The sequence below is a fragment of the Anneissia japonica genome, unplaced genomic scaffold, assembly GCF_011630105.1.
Source record: "Anneissia japonica isolate Jap-2015-1 unplaced genomic scaffold, ASM1163010v1 scaffold24_len2511860_cov200, whole genome shotgun sequence".
Taxonomy (NCBI): Eukaryota; Metazoa; Echinodermata; class Crinoidea; order Comatulida; family Comatulidae; genus Anneissia; species Anneissia japonica.
Window position 1 is genome coordinate 1,004,970 of NW_022730786.1, and position 26,828 is coordinate 1,031,797.

General features: G+C 33.0%; 1 protein-coding gene across 1 annotated transcript; it reads left to right on the plus strand.

Moving 5' to 3' along the window:
- Positions 1–22,725, plus strand: LOC117115064 (protein SSUH2 homolog). The gene is made up of 12 exons (XM_033258718.1): positions 1–290; positions 1,541–1,943; positions 6,022–6,164; positions 10,166–10,295; positions 13,341–13,401; positions 14,595–14,719; positions 14,912–14,974; positions 16,077–16,270; positions 17,007–17,099; positions 17,784–17,886; positions 18,823–18,927; positions 19,650–22,725. Exons 1-12 carry the CDS (start codon positions 226–228, stop codon positions 19,794–19,796), a joined length of 1,632 nt encoding a protein of 543 aa, XP_033114609.1. The 5' UTR covers positions 1–225; the 3' UTR covers positions 19,797–22,725.
- The last annotated feature ends 4,103 nt before the right edge of the window (positions 22,726–26,828 follow it).

Here is a 26,828-nt window from a genome sequence, read left to right on the forward strand (position 1 = left end):
GTATATATACGGTAAATCATGTGATAAAAAGAGGCGTATATGAATGTACACTCTAATGGGCCTTTTCACAAATTTCTTGCAGCTGTACTGGGAACCCTAAAAAACAACCGGAATTTATGCCATTTTTGGCTGTGCCGTGTACACAATAAACGCACTTCAAAACTTTTGGCTTCGCAGTTTCCTGAACTTTGACATAAACGTGGTTGTTGCCCTTCATTTATTCATATGTCATTGACGGCCGACGAGAAAACACCGATTGTTGGAGCTAGTGGTGGTGAAACATCAAATAGGTAAGATGGCGTGTAGGCCTAGAAAAGAAAGGTTTTTAGCGTCATTAGAGATTCAAACAATAATATAAGTTTTTATATATTCGGGGTATGTACGTGGCACAGATGCTGAAATTTTAGCATTATGATCGTATACTATAAGGCTAGGCCTAGGCCAGCCTATATCCTATGCAATGTGTAAAGTTGCGCAACCCAAATAATTTGTAATCGTACCGCAACAGGAGCAGGGTGCAAGACGACACGGGCGCAGAACGGATGCAGGATGTAATAGTATTATTAGCTCCGTACCTGGTACATCTGCCCATCCCCTTTGAACCATGCTTACAATATCCGTCTTCACCATTCTTTATGACACAGGAATGTCGACACAATATATTTATTATCAATTTTTTTTTCATATAGGGCGTCATTATTATAGCCTGCATCCTTCGATTTTAAACCTGGTTAGTTTGTTTTTTGAAATAGTAAATACTAATAGTCTATATTTTTTAGTCTATATTAGCACCAGTTGTCAGTAGGCCTTGTACCACCGCCATTCTAGTTGGGAACATGATTTATTTATAAGTTGTTGTGAAATGTGTATGCCACATCAGCGAGATATCCTAACTAGACCCTAGAGAAGTATGCCGATACAAATAAAAGTATAACATAAGGCAGTAAAACGTTGATGATATGCACTTGTGACAAGTAACTTTAACTAGGCCTAAACCATTCTGAGGGACTGTAGGGTTTCAAAATTAGACCTGCAGATGCCTTAAACCAACGAGGAATCAAGGGCTCCATGGTGAATTTGAATCGGATTATACAAGCTATTATTTCTCTCATTAGTAAAGTACAGAAAAGCTTGTGGGGTAGTACTAAATCAAGGTACGTTGAGAAGGGCTTAATAATCAAACAAGCTTATTCTGTGTTTGTATGGTAACATAACATCTATTTGTGTATTTGATGTATTTAATTGTAATATTAAATTCTTGTTTATAAGAGATAATATACAGGATCTGTAATCATGTTCAAGAATAGTTTATACATATTGTAGACCAATGGTTTTAATATGTAATAAAAACATGGTTTATTTACATTTTGAGTGAATATTTGTTATTGTAAAGTATTATACATGTTGTGTTTTACTTTTTACGTGATGAATAAAAGGTGTAGCTACATTAGTCTGCTATAGAACAATATAAGAAATGACAAATTTCAGCACTAACTATAAGGCTAACTATAATATTTAATGCTTTTTTAATGTTTTACAGAATGTATACACCTCAACAAGGTAATCCCCAAGCAGGAGCTTATCCAGGTCAACAGCAGCCTGGTTACCAGCAACAAGGTGGATACCCACCACAACAGGGTGGTTACCCTCCTCAACAGGGTGGTTACCCTCCTCAACAGGGTGGCTACCCACCCCAACAGGGGGGTTATCCTCCCCAACAAGGAGGTTACCCACCACAACAAGGTGGTTACCCTCCACAACAAGGTGGTTACCCTCCGCAACAAGGCGGTTACCCTCCGCAACAAAGCGGTTATCAGCCAGGTGTAAATTTTGCTCCACAGCCAAGTGGTGGAGCTCAACCGCTGGGAGAGGGGGACGTTGATGAACCTACCTACAAAGGGGATATTCCAGATGAGGATGTTGCAGAGAACCCAAATGCTAAGGTATGGAAATTTTTTGAATCAACTACTATTATATTGTTATATTGTCATTATTATTTTCATTATTATGGCAGTTATTGTTATCATTTTCATTATTATTATCGTTGTCATCTTCTTCTTCATCATTGTAAGTCATCAGTGTCAAAAAACAATTATATATATATAATTTATGTAGTCATTATAATTTCCTCGAGCTGTTAGGCCAAATAAAAAAAAAGTTCTTGTGTTGGTCACACCCGACCGACCCAAAATGTACGAAATTGAGGTTTGGTATTTTAGTTTTTTTGGGTTTTTTTCGACTACAATGAAAAATTTTTTTTTTAATGAGCTAAAAAGGCTGCATTAGGCCTATCTTGCTGGGGGTAGGCGATAGGACAGTGTTATGCGACCTTTTTACTCTTCAGTATAGATTTTTAAATGGTCTTTGTTGTGTTTTTGTGTTTTTTCTACTTTTGATGCATAAACACATTATTTGTTTTAAAAAAAAAAGAAGAAAAACTACCTACCTACCTACCCATTTTTCGGATTTTCCCAAAACATGGTCAACACAAGATTTTGTTTTTGTTCACCTTATGGTCATCAAAATATATAGTTGTAAAAATGGTAATAAACTAATATTCAGTTAATTAAAAATAATAATAATAATAATAATTTTTTTCAATTCTCATAGGTTGAAAAAGATCAATGCCATATTATATTATGTATTACATATTAATTGTAATACTAATAAGAATTTTTAAATATGTCATTAATAATATGGATGGTATTTAAACTAAAGAGAGCTAAATACTAAACTAAACAGGATATGCCTGAGATTTATTATGTGTATATGGATGGTTAATACTGTGGAACTGAATAACATAATATAAAAATACAAGTGCTCCTGTAAGTGATTACATTACTGTCTGCTATCCTTTTATAAAATCTGAGATTACAACTATGTTTTTTTTTTTTAATCCTATATTGATGTACTGTATATTCAAGATTAGCATATAATAGTAAGATCTTTCTTTTACAACGGAAGCTCGTTCACCAAGGAGGTGTTCTTCCACGAGGCTGTATACTGTATGTGCCTTTAACATATGGGCAATTCCGTAAATTAGTAAACCAAATGGTAAATAATTCAAATACATCAAATGTGTATGTGTGATACATCATTATGAAGCTAATGAGTTATATTTTTGTGAAATAAAAAAAAAAATTAAGAATTCACTTACCACATGGACAATAATTGGAATTCAATACAATTAATTAATATTTTGAAATACTAAAGAAAATGTAGTTATAATTTTAATTTCCAATTTTTTCCCTTGCAAAATATCAGAATCTGATTCACTTTTCATTAAAATAATGAATTAGTATGTATTATGTAACTTGGTGAAATTTTTTGACTTTTTGTAATTAACGCCATATTTTTAATAAAAATATTTAAAAATAATGAAAATATGGATGTACGTCCGTCACAAGAAAAATAACATTTGTTTATTTCCTTTTCTAACCAGGTACAAAGAAATTACCAAAACTCTGTTATAAAGCATACTAGATATACCAAGTGTATACAGCAAATTGGAAGCCTACCATTAATTACACTAATTAGCAAAACCATGTGACAGACGTACATTTTTTTTTTTTTTACATTCATTATTAAAAAAAAAAGTTTAAAATCCAGTATATTTTGTTACTTTTATATCATATAAGCATACCAGTATATTAATTAATCAATAAAATAATTTAGATTGTAGATTTTTTTGTATTTTTAGATGTGTACGTCCGTCACAATTCAGACAAGTACGTCCATCACAATAAAACAGTACCTCCGTCACAGTAATTTTATGGTGTTTTCATAGAGAAAATGAAAAAAATTAAATTAAATTTTTATTCTGCTAGAAAGCCCACACATTAGTGGAAAACAACAGGGAAATATATTTTTAAAAATGTCCCACACATCACAGAGTTTTAAAAAAAAGTGACGTAGGAAAAGTCACTTTCTCTGATTACGTCTGTCACGGGGTCATTTTGACCCGTATCTCCGTAACGCATACGAGTTAAAAAATAAAAATTGTAGGCTTGATAGTACTAACCAGTAGATGTAATGCAAACTTTAAAAAAAATAAATTGCAAGCTTCATTATGAAATTATAGATTCACAAAGTGTCTGAAATGTACGTCCGAATTTATGGAATTGCCCATATGGTATCAGATCATGAAATCAAACAAGAACTACTTACAAATACAAATAGTGGATAAGGAAGAAACAAAGATACTACCAAAAAAACTGTACACTTAAAAAAATATGTTGAAATTAACTTTTTAAAAATTTTAAGAGTGGTACTATATTTTGTGGTCTCAACAATATTGTTCCACAAGTCAGCACCACGATATGCCAATTTTTTTTTTTAATACTCTGTATTAGGTTTATCTATGTACAGGTTATTTGTAGATCTAGTATTATATGCTGATTGCCTTTGTGAAAATTTAATTCTTAAATAATTGGGAGTCAAGTCATTCATTATTTTGTACATCATTATTTTTTCATTGAAAGTAAGTCTATCTTCAAGGTTGGACCATTTAAGTTCTTCCAGTGCCTATGTACTAGAATCATATTTTCGTTTATTTGTTATTATTTTAGCTGCTCTGTTCTGTAATACTTGTAATTTACTTCTTAATGTTTTGTTACATCTACCCCACACAACATTGCAGTAATCAAAGTAAGGGGCTACTATAGCATTGTACAACACTGATTGCATAGGGATTGGGAGCAAGTAGCTTGATTTCTTTAGGTAGAACAAGCCTGGAAGAACTTTGGTCCTAATATGATCTACATGTTTATTCCATGATAGAGTTTCATCAACTATTACACCTAAATGTTTACAATGAGTAACTATTTGAAGACGGGTACCATTGATATGAATATTTAAGTCAAAGTTTGATAACCAAGATAATTTTTGATGTGTACCAATAAACATTAATTCTGTCTTATCTACATTCAAACTTAGTCTGTTATTGATTCTGTTAATAACTTCATTTACATCTTTTGAGGTATAATAGAGTGCAGTGTCATCTGCATACATATAACAAGAATAGAAGTGGCCCCAGTATAGATCCCTGGGGTATGCCACAAATGCTTTGACATTGCTTTGATGATACTCCATTTACATTGGTGGTGTGGATACGTCCTGATAGCTAACTTTTGAACCAGGCTATTACGTGTCTATTTATGTCTTATCTAAAATTATTTAATTTTTTGATAAGGATATCATGATCAAAAGCCTTTTTCAAATCTAACATGATAAGACCAACATACTTTCCTTTGTCTATTGCATCAAGCCAGTCTTCTGTTACATTTAAGAGGGCAGAGGATGTTGAAAATTGAGGTCTAAAGCCAGATTGTTTTTCATAAATCAGAGAGCAAGAATTGAGATATGGAATAATTGATCAAATACTGTGCGTTCAAGAATTTTAAATAAATTGGTAGTATCGAAATTGGTCGATAATTACATGGCTCAGTATTATCACCACCTTTTAACATTGGGCAAATTCTAGCACTTTTCCATTTTTGGGGAAAAAATCCTGTGGTAAGTGATAAATTAACAATGTTAGTGATAGGTGCTACAATGGAGTTGATTGCTAGTTTGATTATTTTACTTGGTATTTCATCATTTCCTGTTGATTTTTTAGCTGATAGCTTTTGAATTTGCATATAAATTTTTTATCAACAATACTGAAAGCATCACAATAATAAACAAATATCTATTGTTGCTTCATTAGTTTTTACTTTCGATATCATTTAGATCATTTATTATATGTACATAAGGAATTTGTTCACTAGTTTTTATCATATCCGAAACCAGCTTCTTGTGTTACTGTAAGTTTTTTGTTGGAATTGAGGTATAATTTGGTTACCATATGTTCATCTTCCTTTTCCTGTTGAACATTTCTAAATCCTGAGTTTGAATTTTTGATTAACTGTGTTGCAATGGGTTGTATCGTATAAGTTTGTATAATCTGCCAACGATGAGATGAGTCCAAGTATCTCTTTAATACTATCCAAATGAACTAAATGAACTATCATTTATTTGCAGAGTCAGGATTCAGGACCGACAGCGCCCCCGTTGGAAAAGATGGACCAGATTTCAGGTTACGGCACAATGTCTGAACCGTTGCCACCGCCAACGTACGATGATGCGACTGCAAGCCAGCCCCCTCAACGACAAGCAATTTCAACGTAAGTTAGGGAATAGAGGAATAATTAATAGTTTAAGTATGTCATTGTTGTTACTTGGCTCTTGATACAAATTAACTAAAGCGCTCCCAACGTTTAATAGCGCTTTGTCGTAAACAAACTATATGTAAACACGCGTGTGATAAACAAAAAAAATCTATCGAGCATAAAATGACGATTTTAAAGCAGCCAATGAAAACACAATTAGAGAAAACAATAATGTAGATTCATAATAATTCATGAAAACTGTACCGGAGGAAGCTAGCAAGATGTTGTTGACGGTTTTCACGTGGGATTTCAGAACGGGTATTTAATTGAAGTTGGGGCCTGTCTTAGACCTGCGTTGGTTAATTTCATCAATTAAACGCAACTAAAAAGTAAGTAAAATTTGTTTTTCTACATCTTTGTAAAAACCATTACTCATTGAAATTCTTTGGTAACAGTTGGTAACTTAGTTATTCATAAGTGTTGTGACAGGGGAGATATCTTGAGGTGATAGTGAAAAAAATGAATTAGAGGGGGCCTAATGTAGGGTATGAATGTTGTATTCAGGCCTAGGGCCTGCCAAGCTTTGCTGAGCTTTGCATGAAAGGCTAGGCCTCTAGCTATACACATGCGTATACTGTATATGATTGCAGGCGTGTGTGTATATTATTGCGATGTCGTATATTGAGTACTCTAGGCTTGGTCTAGGCCTGCTGCCTAGCCTAATCATACTAGGGCCTAGGCCTACTAACAATATATTATAAGCTATAGGGCCTAGCTTGTTAATTTTGCTAGTTATCATCATCAGGGAGGGAGTTGTAATTAATAATAATATACTGTGTTGGCCTAGGCCTAGTGGTGGCGCCAGAAGGGTGGCCGTCAGGGAATAAAAAACTTAAAAAAATGTTTTTACATGTCTGTTCGTTTAGCAACCACATTGCCTTCATTGACCTATTTGTGTAATGTTTTTGTCAACTTTTCATTACATTTATCATTATGATGCTTGGAAGACATCTTAATCGGGGAAGCAACCTCATGGTTTACAGATTTCAGGCAAAGTTTCAAAAATTTAGAACTTTACTTTGAATTATAAGCTTGTACTGTGATGTTCCTGGTGACGTTGTGTTTTCTTAATTTATCCTAGCATAATGTTACAAATTGGTTGCCTTTTACAATTTACAGTTATTCTTAATCGTCATTTTGTTGTTAATAATTCACAATCACATCGATTATGAAAAACCTGTATTTCGCCATGATGGGAGGATAGTATTTTAATGTAATACGGTGTGTTTTTTTTTTTATTTTAAAATGGAAACCAGATTTGAAAATAAGTTAGTTTAATTTTGACATTAAAAACATACATAAAGTCATATTGCAGTAGCTTGATTCCTATCAAATAACTAATAAAAATTCACCAAAATTTGTCATATTTCTGTAGATTTCCTCCCACCCCCAAATACAATTTGGTGGTGTGATTACACCATCTGCACCTATTCTGCGTCTGCCCCCCAACTACAGCCAACCCCTATAAAGGAGAAATCCCTATTACAGGGACAGGAAAACTTTCTGAGTGTCCTAACTGGTTAAATTACCCCTGTTGACAGACTTTTTTTTCATTCTATCTCAACAAATGCAACAATCTCAAAATAAGAAAAATTCATTCAACTTTATATTTTGGCACCCTTTGAACAATAAACCAGAATTCTTTCCCCTTAATCATTAGAGTGAACAACGTTATAGGCCTACTGCATGTGTTACCTCATATAAACAAAATATTGTAAACTGTAAACCTTAACCACGGGGACTTATTTTTCTCTGCTGTGTACTTTCATATGGGATTCTAATGCAGACCCTAAAATGCACCCTTGACTCTGAGGCTCTGCTCTATTTGTGCCACATCCCTTCAATAAAAAGCTCAATATGAAGAAAAAAAAAGAATTGGTCATTAACATTGCATCATGAAATAATATTGGGAACATATAAAACTATCGTTGTTTTAATTACATATCTGCCAATTTCATATAAATAAATTGTATTGGTATTGCAAATTATTGCTATAAATTAGTTCTCAATCTACTGTAATAAGGAACGTATGTCATCGTATGAAAACATTGCTAAAGCTTCAAGTAAGTGAACAATTCCACATTTTTGGTTAGTGTTCTTAATAGGGGTTATTCAGGGGATACCCTTATTAAGGGTACGTTTTTTTTAGTCCAGAAGTGCACTGTATAAACGTTTTTTTTAATTTCTAGTATAATTTTGTAGGGCATCTTTGTAGGGCATCTTTGATAATGAACAGGACAAGAAATGGCAAACAAACAGAATGCTGGGATGTGAACAAGCCATCTGCAGCTTTCAATTATAGTAAGTCCAGGGTTCCGCCACCTCTGGATTTGTACCTCAGTATTGTATCATAATGCCAAGTATAAGCCAAAGCTCAAAACAGAAGCACTGCATTCAAACTTTCAAAACCATATTTATATAGTTTTACACAGCAGGCTCATAAATGCACAATAAACAATATATCTGTAGTATCTGTTCTTCATTACTTAGCCAATGAAGTAGCCAGTACAGTAAGGGCATCCATTATTTTCCTATTCTTTTCTGCAAACAGCCCCTTCCCCCTCCAAAGTTAAATGGTTGTTGTAAATTTGAGAATGTTATTTTATCTTTTTTTGCAGATGTGATTTACTGTTCCGTTTAATACCAATTCCTGCTTATACAGACGACATTGAAGAGAAATCATATGTTTAATCATTAGCGGATTTGCTTAGCTCTTCCTAAAATTGCGACTACAGCTAAAACATTTAATTGATGGTATACGAATTGCTTTAAGGAATTTATAATTTTGTGAATGATTACAGCTATTATATCTATATATGTATTTTATGTCTTTAATTAACAAAGAAAAACTTGAATATTTTTGTAGTAGTCTTTTAAGTAGTTTATGCTCCAACTTCTGTATTGCATTGCTTTTTTTTTTGGCTATGCCCTCCTTAAAAATCATTAAATTGGTTTTACAATACTGTATTGTAATTTGTTTATTTTTGAAGATGATAATAAATGTGTTTTTTTTTAATGAATGAATGATGTTTCTTTTTAATATGTACTTATTTGCATATCTTTTGTGATTTTTAAAATTGTATTTTTATTCTCTGTCAAAGCGCCTGAAAAACGAATTTCATGTGGCCCAAGTTGTGCATGTTGACCAATAAATTTGTAACTGTATCTTGTATAATTATTAAATATATTTGTGTGATATATTGACACTGATTTCTGAAGGCCAACAAACAATTTCAATTTGTTAAATTATAACATTTTATAAAAATAATAACACCTGATAAGATAGTCACATTATGACTGAATAGGCAACTGTAATGAGCCTTTTTTGAAACTCAACTAAAAATAACTAGGCCTAGGCTAAACCTGGCCTTGGAGGGCCGCACATTGAAGGTGCACTTAGCGCATTCATCCCGTATGCTTATCGCTATCGTGGCCTGCCGATAAGCTGATCGTATCGGACTATCACCTAATAATAAAACTAGGACCAATGTAATCTTATAATATTAATGTGTTTTGTAGTAATTATTGCATAACTCGAATAATATCGATGTAAGCCCATTAAGTGAAAATGTATGGATGATTTTTTAACTTGTGTACTACTTTATGGCGCTGTTCATCGTCTAGTTTTTTCTACTTCCGCATTTACTCCCTTTTGATTTATTTTGATAGGTTAGATTTTATGATAATTTATTTATAATTTTACCACAATGCTTCATTTGGATAGTGGATTATTAATGAAATGTATGTAATTTTAAATCACAATGGCGATGTATGATATCATAAAGTTCATTAAACTTCGACTATAATAATGCTGAAAATCACTGACAACACATAAACAAATTAATAACACAAATCAAGGGCTAAAAATATTAAAAGCTCAAGAAAATCTCAAAACCAAAAGTCAAAATTGGCAAGCTCATCTACATTTTGCAATATCTAACTTCACTTTTTTTCAGAATGCCAAATATTACAGAAGAACAGGCAAGAGAAGCTCTGTTACAGTTTGTGTCGGAGAACTGTTGCTATGGCAAAAATGCTGCACAAGAACTTGTCTTCACCGACATCACTCACACCAGCGCATTCCATGTAAGATCATTGTTGTTTTCTTGTATTCAGGTCTTGAGCTCATATTTTGTGAGAGCAGTTGGCATAGCAAATGTTGTTTGAGATCTAATCCTTGAGATTTAGGTGTTAGAATCACATTTTTTTACCTTTCCGGAGGAGGTTATGTATTCACCACTCTTTGCCTGCTACCAGGATTATGCTAAGACTAATGAGTGGATCTTCATAAAATTTAGTGGTAGATATGGGTCTGAGAAAGAGATGATTATATTTTAGGGTGAAAAGAAAAGTCCCAAGTTACAGAAGTTCGCAAAATTTCCTTGAAGCTTGCCCCTCAAGCATAAACAAAAATAATGTAATTGACTGTCTCACCCATAATGCCCGGCATGTGTTATTCAATATTCTGGCAGAGGGCGGAAGTATGCACGCTATAGAGAGCTGCTCTAGTTTTGCATGTGTCCTTGGACAAGGTATTCACTATCATCAGTTATAGAGTGTTTTTCAGTAATTGATATTCTGATTTTGATGGTAATTTATGATTGTTAATTAGCTATTCTGAGTCTGAATGAGCAAAATATTTTAAAGGCACAATACACCATAAGAAAAACATGGTTTCATTTGACACAGTATACAATTCATCAGACGTGCATCAAAAGTTTTTGATTTAATTAGTCTGTACTTTTTTCTGATGTAACATTTCTCCTTCCTCTATTTGCTTTTGAGCATCGTAATACAAGCATAGTCCAACTTACACTTTTTTTAATAGCCATAGTTTCCTCACTCAAAACTGTTTTGTCATCCATGTTTAATTAATTACCTTTTGTTTTTAAAGTAGATGTGTATTAATAGCTTCTATGTCTTTGGCACTGATATCAACTTCTTGGTTTCCACTAAGTATCCAATGAGTTGTGATAGAGTTACAAAGGGAAAAGAACTATGGTTTTGCTACAAAAGCAATCCAAAATGTTGAGACATATTTCAAATGTCTCTGATAGTCTAGATAACATAAACTTATGACTTCTTCTTCCAGATAATTGGGTCAAGTGTAAAAGATCGGTTATGTTTCTAAAGAATTTAAGTGAATTATGCATGTTTTTTTAATGGTTTGAGACAAAAATAAATATCTAGGAAGATGTAACTACTGCTTCACATGAATTTGCCATCGAATGATCGCTCAGAGGTCAAAAAAGAGGTAGTGTTTTTTTAGAGTTAATGGAGATGGGCCACCAAGTTTTGTAGAAGCTAATTAATAACCCCTCCACCTACCTCTACTTAAACTCTACTCTTATTGTTAGTGTACCAGTGTTATCACCCATGCAACCTTAATGTTCTACTGCTACAACCCTGATTGAATACCCCTATAGGCCTGTCCAGAACCTATACAATTTTATTTGCCAAAAACATGTGACATGCCTAAATATAGTCATGATGTGATGTCACAACATGACTATATATGGACAGCTTTTTGTCAAATACAATTTTTATGGATCCATTGCCCTTTATAAAATAACATTGCACAACCTAGATAATGTTTGTCAAAGGAACATTTACGTTATTATGATGGCATTGCTGTAGCTATCATTACTGCTAGTATACAATTCGTATTGTAACAGTTGTTTATCAGACAGTACTAAGATTTATATATTATCCTATGCCTTGTGATCAGCAGAAAACTTTTAATTATTGTTTTACAACATTTTAAGATAAAAAAATACAACCAAAAGCCCTCTAAAGAAATCAAAAGTGTGTAAAATTATCGAGGGATCTCTAAGGCAGAAAGAAAACAAACAGAAAAAAAAAAAACAAGAAGTAAATGTACTCGTCAATCAATTTACACTTTTTTTTTTATAAGAACCAGTAAAATTTTGCCCAGGCTCAGTGTTGTTACTTATTTGTCGATTTCAGGCTCAAAATGCTCTTATTTTGTTCTTATATGTACACACTTTTCAAAAATAGAAAATGATTATTGTACAATAATGTATTACTTTACTGGTAGTAGTATAGAAAGTATTACATAGTCACACCTACAACAAGTATAGGCCAACGCAGATCGATGCGATTTGTTGGCGCGTCAGGTCTGTGAGTTAAACGCAGACGCGATGGTGTGCGTCGGGAGCAGTCTCATCGTAGAATATTAAAAAAAGTTTAATATTTCTCACGACGGCTCAAGACTGTCCCCGATGATAATTCGCGTCGGGCTGCGTCGTACGACACTGGGAGTTGGCCTTAAGGTACCGATAAAGTTGGTTTTTCTATTTAAAAAAAAAAAAAATTTTACCTCAGTTTTTTCTTAAATTGGTCTTAATTTTTAAGCAATTTCAGCCTCAGTGTTCTTGTAAAATGTGTTCTTATAAATAAAAAAAAAAGTGTATCTATTGTAATCAGTAGAGTACAGTATGGTTATTGTTTCCTCTAGATTTCCTTTAGATTATTTTGAAAGTACACTATATATAATTCTAGATATGAAAAAGATATGTAGATTTTCAAGTAGTAGTTTCAATTTCTTATGTCCAATCTATTGATTATTATCTCAATAGTGATCATTGTTTCTTTAAGCATTATTCGCTATAAAAAAATCAATATTTTTCTGCTTAAAAAACGAAACCAGTGACAACTAATTAATTATAAGTTTGAATGCAAGTTTTTATAATCAGGGAGAATGATCCTCTTGTTTGTTGATTTTGTTGTAGTGACCTAACTTGTCAATCTTTTTTAATATTTTAAATAACAGTTTTTAAATTTTAGACATGTATAGCATTTATAGTTAAATTATGTGGTTCCAGCAGCCCATATTATCTTTACTTTGTTTATGACATGCAGATGTTGCCATGGTGATGTAATATCACATCCATATAGGAATGAATATGATTATGTCCTATCAAAAATTTTAAATGTAGAAAAATCACAAGTATTTTTATAAAACCTTGACAGTGTGAACTTAGCAGCAGTGGAGGTGGAAAAGGATTTCTATATATACTCTGTATTCTGGAGATGTCATATCTAAATTGCAATGAAACATAAATTCAATTACACTGGTGTTTTATGGATTTTGGTTTGTTTTTTTTTAAGTATACTCTGGAAACATTTACAGAAAACAGGTCAACAAATTGGACTTACGAACCATTTAGAGGTAAGAAATGATTTTGTTTTCTTTTTAGATTAATCCAGTAGCAAATAATTAATAACATGATAGAAATATCCAACGATTTATAAAGTCCACTCCTAGCACGCCTTGCTAAGAAAACAATAATGAATACCCCAATTCACAATATCAAATGTATTCAGAAAATGTTTTTCACATGTCACTTATTCCATTTTTTATGCTTTTATAAGTTGTTGTCTTGGCTACAGGTATTCTAATGGCCTTCAGTTCATGGACTCCAAGGTTGGTAACTGATCAAGTTACAAAGACTGCAAAATTGTTGCTGTCATAAAATGGCCATTGTTAGGTTTTGTTGCTACTGGTTAAGAATTGATATTATAAATATAATAAAGTGTTGTCACAAAAACAGTTTTGTGGTACCAAAAATGAAAAACAATGTTTTATTCTATTTTTAAAAAGGGAACTTTTACTTGTTTAGCATCACATCTCAACAAAATTTTTAGGTGGGGAGTGGTGGGTTTTTTTTTATATAATCAATCTACAATATCAGTAATCTATGAATACATGTTGGATTAGATGCTACTTTAGCAGTGCCATGCTTAGGCACAACTGGCATTGACTCACGACACATTCCCTCTGAGCATAAACCTATCTTTTAAACATCGTGAGCAGAGCAAGGTAAATCAAAACAAAGAAATTGTTCCAAAAATTGAATATTTTCAATTTCATTCAGAAAACAAAATAGTGTTAAAATTAAACAAGTATATTATTTCATTTAGTCTTAGTAGTATGTTTTTGCTTAGGCGCTACAACCAATTGTCTTAGCCTCATTTTCATTTAAATCACATTATAAGCTTTGTCTTTGAATTAGGTTCATAGGTTGAGAAGAGCTGCTGTATGAGCATTTTGAAATTCATCTGCCTGAAAACATTTTTGTAAATATCGCCTCTAAACTGAAATTTGCCTTAAAATCCTCTTAATGTAACTCAACTCATGAATTATACTTATCAAAAACTTTCAAACCTCTTTTTGGACAATTTGACCAGGGGTACAAAAACAAATCATTCTTTCACGACACCACAAATGTCTATATGAAATAAATCAGGATCAATAAAAATTATCATGACACCCTACTAAAGCATTTTTCGTTAGTTATTTCATCAATTTGCATTAATACAGTAGATTCTAAATATTCTAATTATTAACATCAATTTTTTTAGGCCAACCAATTGATAGTCCAGCAAATGGGCCAGCTCCTAGCCCATGGGATATCCCAGCTGCCCCACCCTTCCTGTTCAAGAAAAATGTAATGAAGATCGAAGTACCACATACAGCATCAGTCAAGGTAATCTCACCCACTCATGTAGTCGCACTCTTCAGCCTTCCCAAATACCAGTGGTTGGCGCTGTGGCTGTGACTTGGACTCTCAGCCTCGTGGTCGAGGGTTCAAGCCTTTGCTGTGCAAGTTGCTTTTGTCCTTGGGCAAGACACTTTATCTACGTTTATCTATGCTAATTATTATTTTTGTTCTTTAAAGCCTTGTCATGACTGCCACGGTAATGGAAGAAGGAGATGTCACACGTGCTTTGGTCGTGGACGAGTACGTACACGTAATATCATATAAGTAGCATTCTTTGCATGCGTACTTGTACACAAAACATTTATCTTAGCTAGGATGTCTTGTTCTAAGTACAACATGACAGCCAATCACAGATCTACTAGGCCAACACCTATCTTAAATGTTAGCTTCATTCGAGTTCACAAACGCGTAGAGCACAGGTGGGCAATGTGCGGCCTGTGGGACGTATGCAGCCCGACAGCAATTTTTTGCAGCGCTCGAGAATGAATTAAAACCCTATGTGTGCGGCCTGCCAAGTAACATTGACTAGAAAAACACCTTGTTTTTACGGCCCGACACCGATCATGTGTGAAAAGTAACTTAAAACTGATAAGAAAGTGGTGTAAAAGCAGTTCTTGGAGGTTTTTGGAAGCTCACTGGAAACATCAAAGTTTGGGTGCGGCCCTTGGTGTTAAATCAAAAATTCTCTTGGTCCTTTGACCAATTTTTATGCCCACCCCTGCTGTAGAGCAACATTGGTTAATTTTCATCGCAATGTATATTTTTGCACATGAGAGACACAAACTACCAGGCACTATATCAAGTTAGTGCCCGCTTGGGGATAGGAACATTAGTGGAAATGAAAATGACGAGGTCATAATTCATTTATTGTAATTTTTAGTTTGTAAACATTGATGCAGTGTAGGTAATTCTAAAATAACACACATTTGATGTTAATATTATTTTAAATATAAAATGAAATACGTTAATATTTATTTTTGATAAACTTTGATGAACTTGTTTTACAATTATTTAGTTTTAAGTAAGAATTCAGAATTGTATTGATTATTTTCTCGCATAATTGTTAGTGTTTTTTTATTTGATTTACATATCACTCTTTAATATACATTATACTCTTATTTTGTTGTTATTTTTAGCTCCGATGAGGAGCTCAAGGAGTACCTGCTAAGTTATTAATTAATGAATTTTTTTTTATGTGCGGCCACTGGCATCACTTGACTGATAGATTAATATTTTTTGTATGACGGCCGTTAGGGCCAATGTACTCTACTGCTCTATTATACTGCCCTCATCGGTGCTTTCGAGATTACAAGATCTTGTTAACACATATCTACTTCTTCAGCTTCGGTGCAGCTTCTGTGGTGGAACTGGGAGGACTCTTGTTGCCGATCATCACGGCGGACACCATGGAGGTCACCACGGAGGTCACCATGGAAGTCACCATGGAGGTCACCATGGAGGTCATCACCATGGTCACCATGGAGGTGGTCATCACCATGAACCATGTCACCATTGTTCTGGATTAGGACGCAAGCGGTAAGTAATGTGGGCGTCCTCTATATTTTCTGAATGTTGCCCGATCTCTAACTATCTGTAAATATTCACCTCTGTGCAATAATTGCCCTGGCTTCTGGACCCCATTGGAAATAAGTCTGGTGTACTAACACAAGACTTAATGGGTTATCCAGGCATTCAATGAATTTTTTCTCTTATATCTGTATGTATTTTCTCTTTATTTTATCGTAATGTGTTACACTGAATGCAAAATAAATCAAATTAAAATCAAAACTCTGATCATCAGACATGCTCTGTAAGGGTCGCCTGCTCAAAATATGATGAAAAAACTTTAAATAATAAATAAATAAATGTACTTTAAAATTGTAATAACACATTTCATTAACATCATAATGAAATCAGACAATTATTATTATTTATTATTACTGTTATTATTATCAACACTTTCAGATTTTATTTGACAAAAACATGTGACATGTCTAAATATGGTCATGCTGACATCACATCATGACCATGTACAGTATAAGCTTATCGTGACTATTTTTGGGCATACAACAGTTTTTAGCCAATGGCAATTTGATAATCTGAACAGAGCTTTATATTTGACTATAACTGATTGGTCGTCAACAACATAAGCTCTGTTCACACTAGCAAATTTTAGTTTCAGTGACATCAATATGACATCACACAAATTTGTCACATAAAATTTGATAGTGCGAATTAAGCTTCACAATACATAACCGCCTTCTCTTTCTAGGTGCTCCACCTGCCACGGACACGGACAGATTCGCTGTAAGACCTGTGATGGTATGGCTAACTTGAAGTGCTTCATTCAGTTAACAGTCACATGGTATGTAAACCTATCTTACCTTTATTTTACATCCAAAGCAAGTACACTTGCAATGGATTTAGAATGGAAAGTGTTTATGAGAGTGGAGTTGTTTTTTTTTTTTTTGTGTCATGAGAAGAAATGCTGGTGTCTCACAGCATTTAAACTTCAACTTCCCATCCTATAAAAGAAGCAGTTTGGCGCAGCGGAAACAGTAGGGTTTCCCAACCTCAAGGTTGCTGGTATCATTGAGCAACGCACTTTATCTGCATTGCTTCTCTCTTCCCAGGAGTATAAGTGGGTACCTGGTGGGGTTTGCTGCTCCTGTGTTGATTGTAGCAGAAACATGTGGACCCAATGATTTGGGAAAGAAATGTTTTGTGTCTGCAAAGAAAGGCACTATTAAGTAAAAAAATAAATAAATACAGTAATAACACACAAATACTTTGCCATGCAAATGTTCAAACAATATTAACACTCAAATAACAAACAAAAAAATGTACATATTTAAACAAAGAGTGGTGTAGGATATAAATAAGTGTTTAGGCTGTGATCATTAGATGTGTAAAGATAATATATCACTTCATGAAGAGGCATAAAGTAGTTTGTACTTATTCGTGAAAACAAAATATTTTTGTTTTATTGTGCTTAGTTGTTTTTAAGCACTTGAATGATGAGATAGCATGAATGTTTATTCTGCTTTAGGACCAATCATGTTGATGATCATGTTGTGGAAAGGACAGCTCTACCTGATGAGCTCATTAAGCATGTTACTGGTGAAATTGCATTGAAGGAAGAGCAGATCAGGGTAAGGCACATCCAAGGAATATTTAATATATCATAATAATATTTAATAATGTCTTCAGCATCATCATCATTATTACCACCGGTAACAAGGAACAGATCAGTGTAAGGCCCAGCTAAAAAATAATTGATATATCATGTTAACATCCAGCACTGTCATCAGAAACATCATTATTATTACCTTCAGTGACAGACCAGTTTCAGGACCAGAACAAGATTAGTTGATATTATATACCTCATACATAGATTCTAGGCATCTGATTGGTTAAGAAGCGGGGCAATAGAACATACTATTCCCCTCAAAAAGTACTATTCCCCTCAAAAATAGTACTTTCTTGACCTGTCGCGATGCAAACTCTAGGCCCATTTAACATCGCGCTGCTGGCGGTAAAGCGGACTGTGACCTCTACGACGAGATTGGCCCTTGACCTCGTCACATATCAAGCGAGTAGACGATAAACAATGATAAACAAGGTGAAGGACTAGATTAGGCCTAGCCTTACTTCTTGATGAAGCCGAAAGCAAAAGCACCAAAAGACAAATTAAATATTAACAAAGTTAATATCTAACATTGTGTTCAACATTATCATTATTACCTTTAAATATATTTTTAAGAAGATATATCATGTTCATATTCAACATTTTTTAAGTATCATGTGTAATCAGCATTATAAACATCCTCAATATCGTTGTCATAATCACCATTACCATAATCATTAATCCTAACCAATCAAAATCAAAAAATCATCATGATCTTTATCATTAGAATCATTATTTTACTCTTCAAAATCATCATTTTCATCACATTTGTAATCATCATAATCATAATTTTTACCTTCATCACCTTCCTTTATAATGTGAAAAAAAAAATGTTATGTAATTTATATGATTTCTATTTTATCTTAATAATATATGTATATGATTTGCATATTATTTGTAGGTTTGGCCTTTGAATCAGTTTCCTGACAACAACATTAACCAGGCATCTCAGCAGCTTGTGAATCGTAGCTTGTCCAGTCACCAAATGGCCAGAATTCTTAAAATGGTATGTTCTAGAATGAAGGGTTATAAACTTTGCTTTGTCGAGATGCTCTCATGAGGGGTGGCTTATTTATCATTATAGAAGTGGTTATGTAATCAATATAAGGGAGAGGGATATATTTTATGACATGTACTCAGTAATTAGTGTTGGTTTGTTGTATAGGAGTCAAATAAACTCCCACACTCTCCCCCCCCCCCCTCTTCCCTGATAAACCAAACCTCATTACATCAGATATTATGAAAATGATTATGAAATTCGCTATTTACATGCTAGGGTGCTTCCACTCCACTGGAGCTCTTTCCTTTTACTCCACAATTGGGCCAAGTTCCCCCTGGACACCTGGCTTCCATAAGTGGACCCCCATAATGTGTCCTGGTTACTGGACTATATAAGACAGGCTTATACTAGAGTACAGTGTATGGTATGTCATTTACTCCAAAATATACCGAAAATTACAGAGTTTGTTTTTAGTCTGTGGTGTTGGAATGATTCATCTGCCATGTGGCTGATACACATGTCACCAATGGACTTTTAAGCCAAACAGATTTGATTGAGAGATGTTTGGTTGGCAGTTGAATAAAAGATCAATATAGCCAAACTGAAAGGTGTTACCACTAAAATAATAGTCTCCCATAATTTCTTTTTAATGTTGTTATTTAGTCGGGCTTGGTGGATAGTAAATATTTTTTCTAAAATATTCCTTTCTGTATTTTTCTGATATCTAGCGGCAGCAAGTGCGTGTGATACCGGTGGCAGAGGCCAATTATCAGTGGAAAGGCAAGATGAGTCACTTCCATGTGTATGGATTTGAACACAAGGTGTACGCCCCCGACTACCCCCAGCAGTGTTGCTGTGGGTGCACCATTCTTTAAATCCACCCCCTCCCCCAGCAAAGTTTCTGTGTTATATCTTTAAGTTAGGTTTGAATGAGTTTTACAAATTATAAAATGTCTATTCTGCGTAAGAATTTAGGTTTTGCTTTTATAAATGTATTTAGATACATGTTTTAGCACTTGCTTCAATATAACTTTTTAATATTTGCTATCAATTCAGATACTTACTAATTACAATCTCTTTCTCACTGCCATTACTATAATACAAAGATCCTTGAATATACCATGTCAATGTTGAGTTATTGTATTGCAGTACACCACATAAGGCACCCTGTAATTCTGGGACCCTCTAATTAGAGACAACTAACAAATAACAATCTTAACACAGGGCTAACCCTGTAAGTGGAGACTGAAAGAGACCTCCTCAGATTTTCAGGTCTTAAACTGGTCTCAAGTTCCGAGGGATCTGATGTGTTGATTGTCTTATGTTCCTCTTTTCTCAATGTTTTCATCTTCAGTATACTGATACGAATAGAGCAATGTATTTGACATGTTTGTAACACTCTCAACACATCCATCCTTTGCAGAACTATGTACATGGTTTACTGCAAACTTAAACTATAGATTAACTTGCAAACCTTTAACAATATTATTTTGAGCTAATCATAATTGACAAATATAATTGTAAATTTGAAATTCTTACTTTGTGTAATTGAGAATGTTGTCAGCTTTCAATTGAAATTAGAATAAGAAAATATTTTTTCTTATTAATTAACAGACAAAAAATGAATGATTAAAAATTTAATAATTTCAGTCTGTGTTTCATTTGAAGGTGATAGCTTGTTTTCTCATTTTAAAGCGAACTTAAATTTTTAGAGTATGATATAATATAAGAAAGTATAATACATACTACAAGTATTTAAATACATGCTATTGTGTTGGGATTTAATATTTCAACATTAATTATGTCATAATCAGGAATGTTCATGAAGTATCATATAGTACAGTATCATACTATTGATAGTAATGCTCAGAAATATATAATATTTATCTTTAAATATTAAATGAACTAGCCATTCAAAGAATAATGTGTAAATGCACCTTGCTGCTTCTTTAGCATAATTGTAACTGCTTACATGTGATTAGGTTTAGTATCAATTTGATAATTTTTGAAGACAAATGCAAGGGTATGTTGTAATATATATTTTCTACCAGCTATTTTAAACTAGAAAATGTTTTAATGACATTGGGACAGACCTTGGCTGAAAATTGATTGCATGTGTATTCTTTTCTTACAGTGGAGTGAAATGGTTGAAATGCAAACATCGGATAAGGTTCGCAGATTATTATAAGAATAGTGGGGGTGGTGGAAAGTTGGGAGGTTGTAGTTAGTAGTGGTTATTTGTTGTAGTCTTGGGTTTGAAATCCATTGATTACAAAAAAAAGTTTGTGCCAAATTTTTTTTTTCCACTAAGAAATGGAACTTTTTGACTATTTTGAACCACCCCTTCCCCTTCATAAATTCCCCTTGCCTCTTGCTTATCATTACATCTTCCCCCTGCTCACAGAGATGTGACAGTATGATAATGTTAGTAATGTTCAGAAATTTCATTAATAAACAATTGTATAAACTTTTATGATAAAAATGATCATGACATCCATTTGATAATTTTCTATTATTATCTAAAAGTGTAAAGTGTAAAAGGTTGTCAGAATCAATTTGTAAATTTAATTAGTTCATAAAGTTCCTTCAAAGTATTTTGAGCTGATAAATGAATTTTTAATCATTGATAGAAATTTCATTTGGTGAAAAGTTACCTACTATTACCAGTGATAAAATTCCATGCATGCTTTGTTTGTTTTTTTTTTAAGTTGCTAGATTTTAATCAATTTTTTAGGTATATTAATAAAGTATTAAATATAGATTGTTGTATATACACATTTTGTAGATCGATTACACAATAAGGCTAAGTTTGCAATATAATAGAAAAATAATATAGAAATACCAAATTAGGAAGATTAACACGCAGCTCAACTATAGATAATGGTAAATTTTAGATTTAGATTTTTAGTATTCAAATTTTTGACATTTTTTTGTTAATGGATTAAAGTGATCCTTTCTGTGAATGTTTCCGTCCCTTACTGAATACGTAATCAGAAGGATAGGCCTTATTTTTTGTATACCATATTGTCCCATAGAGCACTTGAGCATTCTGTTTATTAACCAGCATTATAACCAAACACCTGTTTGGACAACCTAGTGAATATTACCCATGGAGGTCTGTCTATGAACATTAGTGCCCCAGGTCACTATAAATTCGGTATACACGATCTCCATAGGCCATTATTTGCAAATTGTGTACTTGATGAATATTCATAGCCTTGATTTTAATTATATAAATCGTAATTATTGAGGTTAATCACTATTTTTTATTATTCACAATGTGCATGAGACACTGAAAAGTATTAAACTCAGTAACTTAATGGTCAGTATAAAGTTTCCTATGTTAAAAATAGCGACCAAGCCCAGAAAGTTATGAGTGAAATGTTTATGCGGCATGCTCTATATAACTAATTAATCTATATATATAAGCTGTGTTTTGAATTCTTATAATGTAGTATTACTATAATTATTGTACGTTTATAAAACCAAATACCACGTTGATGAATTTTGGAACACGAATTTAAGCCTAATTCATTATAACGAATATATCGCCTTTATCCTCAAAATTTCTGACAGACGAAATTGTTATATTAAATTATAATTATGTTCTGGAATATGTTAATTATGTTGTTTGATTTTGTAATTGGCATGGAACACATACATGCATGTGACATGTTGTTTAAGATAAAATAATTAATACTATTTTAAAGAATTATGTATCATGTGAATATATGCCATATATTCACATTAAATTTGTTATGATCTCGTTTTAATAGGTTTAAAATAAACGTGGATCGAAATCTACAATATTTTCTGTATTATTTCCGCTAATGCATAATGTACAGAAAGTTTCTATATCAATATCTGGCAGCATTTGAACATGTATCCGATTGCTATCAAGACTATTGTGATACCATGACAGTGTGTCCGGCATAAAACTTCCAAACAAAATATGAGGCTTGTTGTGATTAACAAGTCTGCATCGACTGTACTACAAATTTATTATGCTCACTACTGCCCTGGGAAGGTTTTACGGAAATAAAATGAAATATTAACTTAAGAACAAAGCATGGGAGTGCAACGACCAGAACTTTTATAACAACAATATACAAAGCATTACTAACCATAATATGAGTAGGCCTTATGAATAAATGATGCAAAAAAAAACAAAAACAAAAACAAAAAAACGTAAAACAATGAATTAATACAAACTGAATTATTTTGGTAATGCTATCAGATTGTTGATGAAACCATTTGATTCATGGAGGGTCATATTTGACATACAAGATTTAACATGCAATGGAGCCATTTTGACCCTAAGTATTATTTTGGGTGACCAAACCCTTCTGGGGCCTTGAGTCTCCTGACCAAAAAAAAGACAGACAGACTTTGGTAAAGCGCATTTCGAACCATAGTGCAAATACATCTACATAACCGTCCTACAAAATTATGAGATACGTCCAGTCGTAGCTACGATAAAAGTTTTAACTTCATTGTCAATCCAAAACCTAAAATCTACTCTCGGTATCGGTAGACGCTGTCTGAGTTGGCCTTAAGAATTTATAAGATCAGGAGCTCACATTAACACATAACAGTTATAATGCATAATGTTACATCGTGTTTAAAATAATGACTTGCTGCTTTACTTTTTGAGTTAGTTTGATCATGATCGTTTTATTGTTTTATAATATTAGCATTATGAGTGTAGTAAATGTTCTCCATCCTATAAAATGGAACGTAATCGATGGTAACAAATGCCTCGTGCACTCTGCTGAGTAAATACAAATTGAAACGATTTATCACAGCCACTTTGTATTCGACTCCGAGGTTGATTGTAGAAATAAGACAGACCGCAAATATATTTACCTATTACAAGGCAAGTGCCTTATCAAACTATAATAGCATAGATTTTCTATGAAAAAAAAGTCAGAAAGCACTTCAGTATGATTTGATTGAGCTTCAAGTAGGCCTAAAAGTAACACGTACAATAACATGGCAATAGTCTTGTGATGACTATAATATGGATGCTATAACAACAGCTAATGTAGTAACAACCGTTAATGTAGCACACTCCACAGCTTATGTAGAAAAACTCTCCGCTAATGTAGAAACACCAACAGTTTATGTAGTAAAAAGAAAATCATCCCCAGCTAATGTAGAACGCTCAACAGCTAATGTAGTAACGAAAATTGCCTCACAGCTAAGAACGCTCAACAGCTAATGTAACGAAAATTGCCCCACAGCTTTGTAACTACTATCGCCAGCTAATGTAGAACATAGTATAATCGAGGTTACCAGCTTTAAACTATTACGTCTTTAAATTATTATCAACAGCACTGCATTTCGTCGAGCCCACATCACGTGAGCGCTACCATGGTTGGTGGTGACGTGAGAAATTTTCAATATTTTGTACCTCTGGTTGCCCGTAAATGGAACTTAAATTATAATTTTTTATATCTTTTTATTGACATATTGAGTAAAACAAAGAAATTAATTAGGCCTAAATAGGTGCCCGAAAAATGGCACTTGAATACTTACTAAAAACAACAATTTTAAGAATTTGAGACTTATAGATGCCCGAAAGTAGTATTTGAATATTGCAATTATAAAATCTACCATAACATTTGAGCCTCACCTAGTGACGATAATTCACTGTTGAATTGGAAAAAAATAAATCTATATTTGAGGCGCAGATGAGTAGATTTAAAGAATTTTAGACTTTATAGATGCCCGAAAACAGCATTGGATACCGGTACTTAATATTACCATCCACCTCAGCCACCATGGTTGGTTGAGGCTGAGGTAAGACAAGTCTACCATATCCACCTGAGGCCTGGTTAGGGTTCAGGGGAAATAATTTTAAGAATTTTGAACTTTTTGATTTCGTAAAACGGCATTATATTTCCATGTAAGCGCCCCCTCAATTTCCACTCTCTGTTTTCATAAGCGCCCCGTTTAAATAGGCGCCCCGTTTGAATAAGCGCCCCTTAAAAAGTGCAAAAAAAAATATTTTAAGCGCCCGGGCGCTTATTCGCGCGAGTACGGTAATTCAATTACAGGGGCAGATCCAAGGGAGGCACAGGGCCAGCCCCACCCTCAATGGAAAAGAAAAGAAATGAAAGGAGAAAGAGGGGAGCAACTCTCGATTAAAATTCCACTACCATGTATCTATGTTCAAGCATTATAAAACAAAAACTCAAACACCACTACCCCTCCCCTGCTCGGCGCTTTGCACGTCGCATGACCACTACCCGTATTTTCCTCTGGATCCTCCCCTGAACTTTAACTAAAACATATTAGTCTACTATAATGGTCCAATTAAGTCATATAAACATAATCGTTATAGATCATATATTTAATAATTGTTGAAACTATTATTACCATCATATTTGTGGCACTGATAAATTCGATTATCTAGTTATGTTATCTATATCTAGCTAAAATTTATAGACAATCTTAAAGCTACCGTTATTTGTTAGAAGTACTATTTTTATTTACAAAAATATCTTATGGTTATTTACCGGTATAACTATAAAATTATTCACACCCTAATGCAATAAAATTCTAATTATAATCCAATTATACTAATGAATTATCACATGGTTTGTTATCGCAGAATCGATTATTATGACTACAACGAATGCTTTGAATTATTTCTAAGCCACGAGAGAAGTGTTGAAAGGATCAAAGGTCAAGCTCATGAACTGAAGATGTCATGCACAGGGGAATGCCTACAGCAGCGGTTTCCAATCGATCGTATGGTGAAGGGACGGGAATGTTATATAGGCCTCCCGTAGGAAAATAATGTATAGAATTTCTAAAGAAACCATTCTATAAAATTTCTACAGCATTTCTATAGGCTAATTCTATATGATTTTCTGAACCAGCTTTATAGAGTTTTAATAGATTTTCTACAAGGTCGCTAAAGGTGTTTTGATGTAGTTTAAATAGAAATCCTGAAGAAGTCCGATAGAGTTCTATAGAGTGTTCTTAGAACCTCTAAAGAAATTTTGTAGGAAAAAAAAAATCTAAGAAAAATAGATTATTAGAATAATTATAGAATTTACTTAGAGTATTTATAGAAAAACTAAATTTTATAGAGTTTCTTTAGAAACATTTTTTATTTTCTATAGAACTACAACAATTACTATAGAACTTTTTTTTATATAGAATTTATATAGAATTTTCAATAATTATATCGACTTTTATAGAATTCACATACAATTCTATAGAAAGTTAGACGAATTATATAGAAAAACTTATAGAAAATTACCATTATGAAAAAAATCTATAGAAAGTTGATAGAATTTTCATAGAAAAATACACAGGTTTCTATAAAATGTCTACAGAATTTTGAATTTCTGTTAAAAATTCTATAGAATTATTAGTATTTCCATAGAGATTATTTTATAGAAAAATATAAACATTCTAAAGAATACATATATAAAGTTATAGAATGCTTATAGAAATAAATCAGAATTCTATAGAGTTTCTATAGGCTGATTCTATGTAATTTTCTAAGCTGACCTATAGAGTTTCTGTAGAAAATCTATAGGAATTCAAATGATGTCTTAATAGAATTCTATTAAAACACCATATGGTTCTTTAGAAAGTTGATAGAAACTCTAAAGAATATTTTAGAACCTGAACAAAACAATCATCTACTGTATAGAGTTTCTTTAGAACTTTATTTTGGTTTCTATAGATGTACAGAATTCCAACTTTCAAAAAACTTTCTTTTAATAAAATGTCTTTAGGCCTATATAAAATATCTAGATTAAAGCCCCATTCCCGGCAAAATTTCAATTTTTAAGAAAAATCTAATTTTTGTATAATGTTATAAAGATTTATAAATATAATACGGAATTGCTAGTTTAACTGAATTTAGACATTCCTAAGAATGAAAA

Excerpts from the sequence above, each read along its gene's own strand:
- LOC117115064 (XM_033258718.1), top strand. The coding sequence starts at position 226 with ATGTCATTGACGGCCGACGAGAAAACACCGATTGTTGGAGCTAGTGGT. Across the intron at positions 6,165-10,165 it reads CAACGACAAGCAATTTCAAC|AATGCCAAATATTACAGAAG; the intron begins GTAAGTTAGGGA and ends ACTTTTTTTCAG. Across the intron at positions 18,928-19,649 it reads TGGCCAGAATTCTTAAAATG|CGGCAGCAAGTGCGTGTGAT; the intron begins GTATGTTCTAGA and ends TCTGATATCTAG.